This window comes from Montipora capricornis, chromosome 8 (assembly GCF_036669925.1).
Source record: "Montipora capricornis isolate CH-2021 chromosome 8, ASM3666992v2, whole genome shotgun sequence".
Classification (NCBI taxonomy): Eukaryota; Metazoa; Cnidaria; class Anthozoa; order Scleractinia; family Acroporidae; genus Montipora; species Montipora capricornis.
The window spans coordinates 50,254,574-50,267,587 of NC_090890.1; the positions used below are offsets into that span (position 1 = coordinate 50,254,574).

The 13,014-nt window shown below is 39.5% G+C and overlaps 1 protein-coding gene across 1 annotated transcript in view; it reads left to right on the forward strand.

The window, feature by feature from the left end:
- Positions 1-757: 757 nt before the first annotated feature.
- Positions 758-13,014, forward strand: part of LOC138060633 (uncharacterized) — a 40,686-nt gene continuing 28,429 nt past the window's right edge. Inside the window, exons 1-4 of the mRNA XM_068906469.1 lie at positions 758-1,027; positions 1,992-2,663; positions 3,315-3,863; positions 4,074-4,325. Coding sequence (XP_068762570.1) covers positions 823-1,027; positions 1,992-2,663; positions 3,315-3,863; positions 4,074-4,325 — 1,678 coding nt within the window. The 5' untranslated portion in view covers positions 758-822. The remainder of the gene's footprint in view (positions 1,028-1,991; positions 2,664-3,314; positions 3,864-4,073; positions 4,326-13,014) is intronic.

The window sequence follows — 13,014 nt, forward strand, 5'->3', positions numbered from 1 at the left end:
GTAGCTACAGGATTTATGGAACACTTAGTGTGGTATCAGGAGCTTATGTTAAAATAAATTACATCTGTGTTGTTCCTCTTATTATTACTATTATTATAATTATGCCGTTATTATACATTTGTTAATTACTTTTAATACTATTTTTGTTATTATCATGCTACGTATTTTGTATTTTTTTTGGACTTTTGCTTCCTTTGGTTTTGTACATTTGAACTTGTAGTTTTCCTTGACTGTATTAAATATTGGCGTATTTTTGTCATATTTCTCCCAGGGAACTGCACTTCAACCTTATGAAAATATTACTATAAATGATGATGATGATGATGTTGAAAAGAGCGTGCGAAACAAGAAAAATACAATAAAAGGAATTGAAATAGAAATTTGTTTATTGTTCATCAGACTAATTTGTGATAAATCCATGTTTCAAAAGCTTCTTAATTGTTCCAAAATATATATCACATTGATACACTGGAACACGATCTAAATTTGATGACCAGCAACAACACGCAGAACCTCTAAATTTAGTCTACCAGTTGTCCTCGTGATAACCTATATTTGTGAAAAGAAGATACGTAAATGTTACACAGCGATGTTTTTTTTTAAATATAATTTTGCGATTGATAAATTTATTTGATGTGATATAGGTGTAAACGTTCTGCTGTGTTTATTTGAGGAATGTGTTACTAATACAACCCGACCGCGATGTGAACTTTATGCCCTTGTATATATACGTAGAAGACAATTTGGCAAATTACCCACTCAAGCGGTCGACGTGGCTTCGAGCATCATCTCAGATAGAGCGGCATTGTTGGGAGAACTGAAATGAAAATGGCTGCACAAAAGAGTTGCCCGTCGTTTACATCGATTATTTCTGTTTTATCGATTGCACTTTATTGCGGAGGGTTCTTAAGAGTTGAACTTCAGTTAAACAAGCAAAATAAGAGAATAGACGCTCTGGAAACCGACTCCCAGGTTGCGCCACGGGAGAGCGGTCCAGACATTGGAAAAATCTCAGAGAATTCTCCCGGTAAGTTTTATCTTGTTGTACAGCTAGAGTTACTGACATCGAAACATGGAAACAAAAGATAGAAGATGGGGATTGCAATAACTTATACATTTACTTGATAATAAACTGATAAACTCGTGCGAATAGGCAGATAGTACAGCCTAAGTTCACTGAGCATCGGATTCCTAAGAAGGAAATCTTCATTATCCTCAAACAAAAGAACTCCTTTGTTTTTAAAACGGAGTAAAGAGATCTGTCAAATGCTTGCCCCAAGAAATTTGCCGTTAACTATACCTGAGTGTACATGTGTACGACTCACTATTGATGAATACATCTTTTAATTCAATTCCTAGGTGATCAAAGAGGATCTAAAATTTTAGCTGGTCAGGCATTTCAAAAACAAACGCAATGTGATTTTTGCCTCAGGTGCTTAGTTGTTGCGGTTTGCGTTTCGATTGCGGAGCTCGCTACGAACTTTAAGTTTATTTTATACAGCAGTAGTGATGATAAGCGGAGGAAGTCCTCAACAGCAGATTGAATTTGAGTTGTTGAAAATGGAGAACGTAAGTTCACATTTTTAGTTTTTTGGCCTTTTATTTCCACCAAATAAATTATACGTTGGCGTCTCCGAATACTTGTCTAACCTCGGTTGCGGTCCTGGGGAGAAGTTTGAAAATATGGGTCAGATTAAGAGGAGCTAGTGTTATGACACAACTTTAATAAATAAACACACTATGTATTTCTTAAATTGCTTGTTAAAAGATTTAATATATATTTTTAAGAAATGAAACCCATTTTGTGTGTATTGCAAAAACTGCGTTGGCACAACAAGATTTCTCTTAGGCGTGCTCTGATTTTTTTCGCTTTTATTTTAATTTTTATCTCAGCTTTTCGTGATTGAGTGAGTTTTTACTCGCTTGCTGAAAGATTTCTTACGGCAATTCTTTTTGCTGTATCGTGTAAAATGTTCCTGTTGATGTTTTAGAACTTCTGGGCAATGGAATCCACCGAAATAGGCGCCAGGTTTACTCCACTAAGAACGAAATGGAAAACAGACAAACGCCAGTCGAGAAATTGAAAACTGATCAACTGTTATCGGATCTGAGAGTGAAACTTTGTCAATCAAACATCGACAAATGTTCGGCAGGTCTCCCAGGCCCTCCCGGTCTACCTGGCCCGAGAGGAGAAAAAGGCTCTCGAGGACGAAGGGGGCAGCAAGGACGACCCGGAAACAAGGGAGATAATGGCATCATTGGATCGCCAGGAAAAAGTGGAAAGCAAGGTATCATGGGACCTGCAGGGCCTAAAGGAGAAACTGGACAGAAAGGACAGAAAGGAGATACAGGAATCACAGGAAGACCAGGAGCAAAAGGAGAGCCTGGTGAATCGATTGCAGCTCCCACTGCTGCTGTTTCGCCGGCAAAGTTAACAGTTAATGAAGGGGAGACAGCCTCTTTCCAGTGTTCAGTCAGCGGTAATCCAAAGCCTGCAATAAAATGGAGTAAAATGAAAGGGCAGTCACAAATAGGTTTGTCAGAAGTCTCAGAAGAAAAGTTGCTTTTGCGAAATGTCGCTGGAAGTTACTCGGGTGCATACAAGTGTTCAGCATCAAACATCTTGGGACAAGCACAAGCAGTGGCGCGGCTTGTAGTAAACGGTAAATTGATCATTGTTTGCCTTTTGTTTTTGTTTCTTAGCAGGTGCAATGAAACTACTCAGAATGCCGAAACGAGGCAATTCAACTGTGTAAGGATATACTTTGTTTAGGCTTGATTCTGTAACAAGCAAAATTCTCCGATTTGAATAGAACAGATATTGAGACTATTCTTGTTTGGTGTTAGTAGCATTAAATGGTCGAAACAAAAGGCTTTAAATATTTTATTAACGAAAGTAAATAAGTCTTGCAATCGGCAGCTTCACTAATGTATAAATGTTTTAGTGTTGTCTGAAGTAAATAAGAACCGATCTGTTTGCACTAGGAAAGATCATTCGCCACTCACTAGCAACCACAATCAATCAACAACTTTGTTAATGTGTCAAACTCTTCTAGCTGGCCACAAGTGGCCTACTAATCGGGACACCACTAAGTCATATTTGTTGAAATTCTGTTTTATTCATTATATAAGTGTCTGAGCTGATGATTCGATTATTAGCCACTCCCCGGCAACCCTACCTCTTTCGTCATATTTCTGGAAAAAACGTTTTCTCTTCAACTTAGCATAGCTTGTGACAAAGATAGCTGCATAATCATGAGAAACGTGACTAACTGCACGTCGATAACTGGAATTTCTTACCTTTCTTGTTTCAGTTCATCCTCGCATTTCACTTAATCCTGGACCTCGTCACGCAATTCAAGGAAGGACCTTCACTCTACCAACCTGTCACGTGACTGGATTCCCTGCACCAGTTGTGACTTGGAGAAAATCATCCGGCCGTTTACCCCAGGGAAGAGTGAAGTACATCAACAACGCACTGCAAATTTTACAAGTTCGTAAAGAGGACTCGGACTTTTATTTCTGTTCTGCATCAAATCTCCTAGGAAGAGCTGAAAAGAAAACTCTGTTAGTCGTGGTCTCGCTTCCTCAGTTTACGATCAAACCTCCTTCCAAGATTGTAATGAGATTAGGCTGTGGTACTAGTGCGAGGTTAAATTGCAGCGCTACTGGAGATCCACGACCAACCATCAGCTGGAGGAAGCAAGGGGGTCAGTTGCCAGTTGGACGGAGCCAGCAGATCAGTGGTGCGTTAATTATTACAAACGTAAGACGGAGTGATGCAGGGAATTATATTTGTACTGCTACAAGTGCTGGAGTGTTTGATGTGGAAGCTGTGACCCTTCTGGAAGTTCACGAAAAAGGTGGGTCAATTGGAGAACTACAATATCACTATTACGGCTGATATAGCGGCTTATGAGTGAACTGTGCTGAATGAAAAAGCTTGTTCCTCGTGCAATATTTGAGTCTTAAAAAGCACGCCGTTTTTTTTTTTTTTTAAGGACAGGATAAAACCGCAGGATTGTGGTGGGAGGAAAAGTAATAAGAACTGTTTCTGTCTAATTTCTTTTTAGGGGCCATGTGTTCGTCCAATATTCTTGGGGACCTCGATGCCAAGTACCTCGTCAAGTTAAATTCGTTTTTAGGTTCAGTCCTCCAGAGTTCATCCCGCAGCAGGTTTGTGCGATGTTGGCGCGCTAAGACAGATGGCTGGTCAGTAGCCACCTTCCACAGCAACTGTGATGGAAAGGGTCCCACTGTTACTATAATCAAAGTTGGCAGCTACATATTTGGTGGATACACTGACGTGTCTTGGTCAAGTCCAAGTAAGTATATCTTAAATTTCAGAGTTGGTTTCCTTGTGATGATTCTAAAATTACTTAAAAGACCTGAGGTAAAGATTGCCGTCGACCTCAGGTTTGTGAGTCAGAATTACTGTTACGAGATATCGACGTTCAATATGTTTGCTTTGCTTTACTTTATTTTTTTTTTATCCAGAGCAATTTATTGGTGTTAACTAACTCACAATCCAACCTCGTTCCCAGGTTCTCTCTCCTACCCGACGGGTAGGGAACCCAGGGAACGAAATTGCTCACAATCTTCATTTGAAAGAATAACTAACCCCAAAGTTAAATGAAAATTCAATTCACCCGCATACATTGAATAGTATTTAAAACTGTGAATACACCACGCTTAGTGTGACATAAAGGATCATGTTGGGATGCTGGCGAGCACCTTCTATTCCAGAAACTGTGATGGAAAGGATGCCCCAGTTGTTATGAATCTAAGTAGGCAGCTGCGTAACTGGTGGATACACTGACTTGTTTGAGCCTTCGTTGTGGCGTTCTCACGACTAAAGCGGTATCTCATTTATGCACAGTTTTGCTGGAAGATTATTCCGCAAGCCTTTTACTGCAAACCACCCGCGCTTAGTGGCCTTTTTTTCTTTTTTAAGTGGTCGTTACTACATATTAAACGGTTGTTGAGCAACTGCGTGGTATCTATTACAGTTCAATTCGCCTGTAATTGACTGAATACAGAGTTTTGGAATCGCGTTTACGGCAAATTCCACGCGCCAAGCTGGAATTTACCCGTTGCCAGACAATCAAATACACTTCTTTGATTTTATCGAAATTCTTGCCTGTTATATTTCTACAGAAATTAAGTAAATTTCTTAGACGAGAAAGACGACTTGGAAAAATAGAATTTTCACGCTGTTATGAAACAGAGCAGCAGCTAGCCTGCAGTGCAGGCGTATTTTGGGCCCGCGAGTGCACATTTTCGTATTAAGCCACCATCTTAAATTTGGTAACTGTGGAAGATTGGGGCGAGGAAATATTTGCCGAGGGAGTAGGCGTTATTTCGAGTGCCCCACCCCCGACCCACCACTGCACCAACCCTCTACCAGTCAAGCATCTAATCACAATCCAAGATGGCGGCATCGAAAACCTGATTTATCTAGCGTTCCGCGCCTAAATAACGCCTGCACTGCGGGCTAAGCAGCAGCCAGCTGCCGTTTTCTGTTTGCCGTTGCACGTAAAGGCGATGCTAAATGATCTCTCAAAACAATAAACCCTTGAACCCTTGATTGATAGGGAAAAAAAAAACAGTTGTTTGTTGGTTTCAATTTTCAGTGTTAAAACTGATTGATGAATTTTGCGTTCATTATGGTAAAGTATCAAAAAAAAAGTAAACCTAATAGACTATAATAGCCAATAATATAGTAGAATAACGATCCCTTTAAATATAAACCTTGACTTCCTTCTTTCCCTGGCAACCGCTTGAAACTTTAAAATTTTGAAAGTTGAATTGAGCGGCTACCCTACTGCTTTTAAAATGCAAAATAAGAATGGCATTGATATAGCGCTTATAGAACCATTACTTAACACTTACATAAGTATAAAAGTAACGAATATCCCAATTTACAGTATATATGTAGAAATTGATAATTACAAGAAAAAAAATATAAAATGAAAAGAAATAAATTAATAAGTAAATAGCTACAACTCAAAAACAAGCTTAAAAGTGTGCGTCTTTAGCCTGGACTTGAGAACCGATAAACTATAAGGCAAACGTACAGTTGCTGGGAACTCATTTCACAACTGAGGCGCGTGCACTGCACGTAATATTTTACGCTTATTTTGCGAGGGCGCGCTGGATATCAAGGGATAGATAACCAACTTGGCGCTACGCGCCTTGACCATATTAGGTAGAGCAGGTATATGAACTGATAGCCTGTGTCCGGCGAGCCTGCGAAAATGCTTGAAATCTGATATCCGTAATTCAGTTTTTAATAAAAAGATTTAGCCAAGCGTACATATGTAGTAATTCGCTCACTCGACTGCAATTTCACAGTCAAACAAAGCAGCTCACAACTGGACGTACATTTCACATTAAAACAGCGGCCTATAAATCAACAGGTATTGATCTAGTGTGGACATTCGCCACAGTAATGATGAATTCGATCCCAAAATAAGCAACCGTAGCTGCCCACAGAATCGCGGGACAAACAAGAAAAACGGTTGTTATAACTCAATCGCTGGTGGAGAAAATCGCATGTTCGAGTTCATCAAACTGCTTTTCTAAGTCTTATCTGGCCCAAAAAGATTAATTCTGAACCTAAAGTGACCCAAACATTGCCTACAAGTGCATTCGTTGCGGATGAATATACTGCAATCCAATCTAAATTTATACATAATAATAACGTATAAACGGCCCTATTAGATAATAATAACAAGAAAACTCGCCAATGATGTCTCCTCTAGGCTTGAATCGCTACGCGGCCATTGTGATTGTTGAAATATGCCAGAATCTCTGTCAACACGAAATTGAAAATGTTTTCAGGCCTTCTTCGTTTTTGTTGGCAAGTTTTACAAAGCGAGGCATCTATTAAGAAGGAAAACATTCTCTAAAAGCTAACCATTGCAAATAAGTAATCTGTCTCTCGCTCTATTCTCTCAGCTTTACGATGTTCTTTAATGAAATCAGCTTTCCTTTCTTCTCCTTCCTCGGCTTCTCTCAAGGCTTTGTTCGCCTAAATTTTCAAATTTCGTCGCCTCGTCTCTTGTGCTCTTTCCTGCTCTTTATTCTATTGCTCGTCACTAAAATGATTTCTCGCCAAAAAAAATCGCAGGTTTGCAAAAGATACAACGCTGCCACGCGATTTCCCGCCAAATACGCGTTGCCTTTTGATGACAGATTTATTTTGATTAGACGATTCGTGATTGACGCTTATTCCGTACATTGACCTAAAATCGTTAGCTTAGTTTTAAACCAGTTGTCCAGAAGAACCGAAAGTAGAGAGAAGTCGGTTTCATAGTCTATTTAAAAATCCGCTTACCTGAACCTGCTAACCCGTAGAGTGAGACCGTTTTAGCGAACCGCCACAGAAGTAAGTTTCCAATCACGTTTTCTGAATTTGCTACGAGATTTAAGATTTTATTTGAGTTGTCCTGATTTCAAATTATAAATGTATTTCTTTTAGATCGAATAATTATTAAAGACTTGATAAATATTATACGGTTTGTGGTGGTCGTCTGAGCTGATCAGTTCCGAGTAAGGAAACACTCCCGTCCCCAGAGGCTGTCCTGTCTCCCCACCATCACCCCGATAGTCTGTACGGGCTTGCGGGAGGCGTACGCTGACGTCATAACCAAAATGAATTTCCCAAAAAATCTTACCCATGTTGCTCGGATAAAGGACTATAACTAGTGTTGTTGACGTCTGCGTGGTCTTTTTTACATCTTGAGATGGAAAAAGGATGATTTAACTAGTGCATTTACAAGCTTTTGTAACGTCATCGCCGTGTCAAACACCACGCCAATGTTGCGTGCATAATCGGACGTGATTCTATGAGGTGGGTGGGTATAGCAGGTCCACATCAGCTGAATAGCTGCCAAAACTTCAACCTGCTTAAACAAGTAGCAAAAACAAACAAACAAACAAAGCTATATAGTGTCGACTCCCAAAGTGAGTCCAGTGTAAGACACCTACGAAACCTTAAATGCGGAAGAAGTAGTTCAGCTTTTCCTTTGTCGAGCTTCAGTTTATTCGAAGAAAAGAAAAGCCCTCCACTTGTCAATATCCGAGGTAGACATTTTAATCCTGTTCTTGGTCTCAGCGAGCTCTTGGGCGTCATCATAGGACAATGTTGAATAAAGATGTGTATAGTAAGCATATATTTGGAAGGAGAGGTCGTGTTTGCGGATGATATCACAGGGTGCAGAGGAGTTTTGTTGAATAGTACACGACAAAGTCTCATCTCGTTAATTCCAAGATGTGTTTACTCTGTACAATAAAGATTGAAAAATTGAAATCCTCCTTAATTGCGAACGTTTTCTGCTTCTATATCCTTCTATATCCCCAGATCTTGTCTCTTCTGCCGAACTCTTGCACGGTTTCCGCCATCTTTATTTCCATATACCGCAGACCAAAGTACTGTGGCAACGAAAGGTTGACTTACAGTAAAAGAAGAGGAAAGAGAGGAAACCGAATTAGGCCCAATTCAATTATTTGTAACTAACAAGGAACTTAATAAAAAAGACCTATTTTTTCGTATATGGCTTGGAATTCCACTCTTAAACCAAGTTATGCAAGAAGTCCATTGAAACGGTCGGAGAACTAGCATTTTCTGGAAAGGAGATTTACGGCGTTTGCGTTCAACGTGCACCACAATAACTTTTTTAACGATTTTATTTATTTATTTATCTATTTATTTGTCTACACTATTTAAATTACAATAACTAACAAAAACAGTGACGACAACGGGCAACGAAGAAAAAAAGATAATTACCGTTACATCTTGAAGTTACACTATAGACTCATCAAAAACAGACCAAAGGCATGTGGTACATTATAGATAAAGTGAGACATCCACCTGACAGGAGATTAGAAATAGACTAATATATCGGTGGGAGATAAATACAGATACGTGTAAATAATATAATCTAAAAGATTAATTAAATCTTCATATATCCTGCAAGAGGTTTCCATTTCTTTGTGTCTCCACTTTTTATTTCTATTTCGTATCGTAATTTTAGTGCGCATATGAAATGCGTAAGATTTGGATGAAGTTCTTTTGTTTTAGCGAGCCATATGTGATATCGTGCTAAGAGAAAACAGTAATTGATAAGAAGCGCAAATTGAGAGTCATCTGGCCTCAGCCCCAAAGCGCAGTAAAATTTGTCAAAGCATAATCTCTAGGAAGTAAATTTAAGTTTTTCAGCCATTCATTAAGTTTATTCCAGAAGTGAGATGTTTGGCGGCATGTCCAAAAAAGGTGAATTATTGACTCAGAGAAGATGTGACGAAAACTGCAATTTTCATCGCCCTTTTGACCAATGAAACTGAAACTGAAACTCTATCAGCTTAGCGCTCCTCGTGCATTTTTTAGCTAAAAGTTAGGCAGCAGTCCAATTAATGTTGTCATTTATAGCCACTTTTTTTGACTTGACTCTGGGGTTAAACTCTTGTTACTAATCCGTTTTTTTATATATTAGTGTAGTTGCTTTTTTGACTTGTAAGATTCTTTTTGTAAGTGGCTCCTTTTCGTGGTTGGTGTTCTGTAAATTTTGAAAATTAGATTCGATCCGAAGAGACTTTACAGCCGATATTAATCCGTAGAATCTGAGAGGGCGAGGGTCTATTCCATACTTAGAGTGAAAATCATTTTAATTAACGATAGAAAGTTATTGTCCAGTCCTAGAAGCTGTTTCACCCGAGATATTCCTTTAGTGAACCAATTTTGAAAAAAAAAACTGTCTTGTTAGCTATCTTTATTAAGGAGTTATACCAAAGTTGTTGGTCCACAAAGTGATCTTTCGATGCTATTTTAGGTTCAAAGTTAACTTCTGCCCAAATTCCTAATAGTTCTTTTAAAAAGGCTTCCGAAGTTGTTATTAACGATAAGATGTCTCTAACGTTCAGGGCTGTGTTTGGTCCCCACTATTATTCGGTATCTTCATCGAGTGGGTTCTCAAGAACTCTCTGGACAAAAACCACTTAGGGATTGTACTTGAAAAACGAAGAAGTTCTCGCTACCAACAACAGCGACTATCCGATCGCGATTTTGCGGACGACATAGCCCTGATTGACGAGTCAGAACAAAGACTGTAACACGCAAAATCTGAAGTAGAAGAGAAGGGAAGAAAGGTTGGTCTCACTATCATCTCGAAGGAGACCAAGGTCATGACATGGCAAAGGAAAGAAATGATATCACTACCGCCTTGAGCAATCAAAACTCTCTTGAAAATGTCGACAAATTTGCCTATCAATATCACACAACGGCAATCTCACACCTGAACTAGACAACCGTATTGGAAAAGCAGCGAATGCTTTCAACAGACTCCTACCTGTCATGCGCCACAAATTCATCAAGATGCCCACGAAAATTGCTATTTACCAAGCAGTCGTACTTACTCGACTCTATTGTATGGCTCAGAAAGCTGGAACACAATCCTCCAGGAAGAGAAACGGCTAACAGCGTTTCACACCAGATGCCTAACAAGAATTCTTGGCCTTTCCTGGCAAGACTATGAGCCAAATGAAGTGATCTTTTAGAGAACCAGCCAAGTACCGCTCATTTATAGCATCTTGCGACAGAACGTCCTACATGGCTCGGACGTGTCACCCGTATGAACCAACGCCTTTGGTCCGATACTCAAAAATGTTTTCCAGTTCTTTCTTTAAGATGAAAATTCTTTCAGCAACAATATGGTATGAGGAATTACAATTGCTTGAATTGTCTAAATGTTCTTCTAACAAAGAGATTTCGCTTTCCGACAATTCTTCGCGTTTCCTTGTTGTCACATTTTTGTATGCAGGATAAGGTATTGATTTCTCTCTCACCTTAATTTGATCATCTCATAAAGTAGAGCTGGGTTCACCGAGGTGTCGTCTTTGCATTGGTTCTCATTTCGGTAAAAGGGACGTGTTTACCTTCCAAAAACCTTTGCCCCTGGGGTTCGAGTGTAAAGCTACATTTCGAGTAATCATCGAATGATCCGTTTTGAAGCCAGGAAAAATGTCCGCATGGGTCACATCGCATAAAGATGATTCAATAACTAGAAAAAATCGAGTCGGCAATGTATAACTGGTTGGTTTTGACGCCAAGTATATCTTCTGGCCTCCGGGTTGAAAAGTCTTCAAATATCAGTCAAACCAAGATTTTCCGAGAAATCTCGAATCACTTTTAAGGCGTTCCGAGTTGTGTGTTCTAGCAAGGCCGCCCCTCTTGTCTTTGTCTACGTCAAGAACTAAGTTAAAGCATAGTTAATCGAGGGACTGGTTATGAAACTTTGGAACTTTCAAAAGTGTTACTGGACAGATTTTGTACACACAGCTTCGGCTTTTCAACTTCTTTATTCTAGCGTAGAAATTCAGCACTCTGCCGTTCCCGGCAGCCAACTCTCTTTAGCTCTCTCAAAACTGGCGTTTATATATGCTCTTGCTTAGCTATGATTGGTCAGAGCTTGCAAGGTTACACAAACGTGATCCTAAAACTCTCAAAAACAAAGGCGGCAAAGCTTGTGGTTAATAAAATTGTTAGATAAACTGATAGTAACGGAAATCGAAGTTTCCGCGGTCCTTTATGCTAACCCGTGCGGGCTAACCGCGGGAAAACTAACACTACAGATAATTACGTTAAGATACTATCGTGGTCGGTATGACAACTTTATAAGAAAGAGCCGCTAAGACGGTCCTTGTGTTTCCAACAACATCGGCGGAAATGCGGTTGTCGCCTAGTGCATGTTACTTAAATTAACTGACAGGGACGAGGTTGTTTGCTACACTTAATTTGGCTTTCACGTTTCAATTTCTTATGCACCGTGCATGGCATACTTTGCACACAGTAAAACGATCACGAAAATGTTGAATAAAATATTATAAAATATGCTTCAACAAAAGCGAGAACAATGTTGTTGCAATCGATGTTGAATTGACCGTGACCCTGCTCAATCTTTTGTTTTCGCTTCGCACGGGCTCGCAAATTAGTTGCGCATAATTTAATCGAAAGATTTGATTGGTTATCTCCTAGAAAAAAAGGCGTGTTTTGTGCAGGGTCAAGGCCAAAAATACGGACAGAAACATGAAACAAAGGAACTTGTCCATTTTCATACCCATCTCCGTGCATAAACTATGGTTAAAGCCCCCACCAATTATAATTTTCTCACATTTATCAAAAAAGCTGAAAGAAGTTTGGATCGTCTTCATTTGGAGCGTAGATGTGACATTACATATTAAAAACGGTCCATTTGCATCCGAGAAAATTTTGTGGATCTGAAAATTGAAATTATTGTTGAAAAGAATAGTTACCAACCCCTGTTTTGTTGCTGCTGCAGCAGCTGAAGAGCGCTTTGTACCCCCACTCACAATTACATATATCGATAGTGTCCTTGAGAACAATGAACCTCTTGCAGCATATATATAGATTGCTTTTTCGCTCTCAGCCACCGCAATAACTGGTGATGGATAAGACGTAAGTCAACTTATCTCTACATGACCGGAAGCTTTTCGATTGACATGGCAATAGAAATACATGCGAAGTAAGTCACGTTTTCCGGAAACGAGGATCGCGGAATTTGCTATCGAAGGTACCTTAGTACTTTAGTAAAAATATTTTGGGGTTAGGTGCACTTTAATTTCAAACGTAATTTCGTTTTGATGTGGTCGCTTCAGTCTATTCTTCATGTGATCTGCCTAGTGAACCTCGAGGAACCGTTACTAATTTGAACCGTTGCTAATAGGGTAGTTCAAATTAGTAATAATGGAACTGAATTCAAATTAGGAACAAATAACTAGTAGCAATGAAACATTACTACTTTGAAATTTAAATTAGTAACGGTTCATTGCTGTTCCGTTCCGGTTGTTGTGCACTTCCGTCACCAGTTATTGTGGGTTAACATCGAACTGGCAACGTGATGCTTGTTTTCTCCCTTTCCTCTTCTTTACTCGGCACCTCGTTCGCTTTTCGAAGCTTATTCGTTCCCTTCGGGCAAAGATCATTTACGCCGCGCG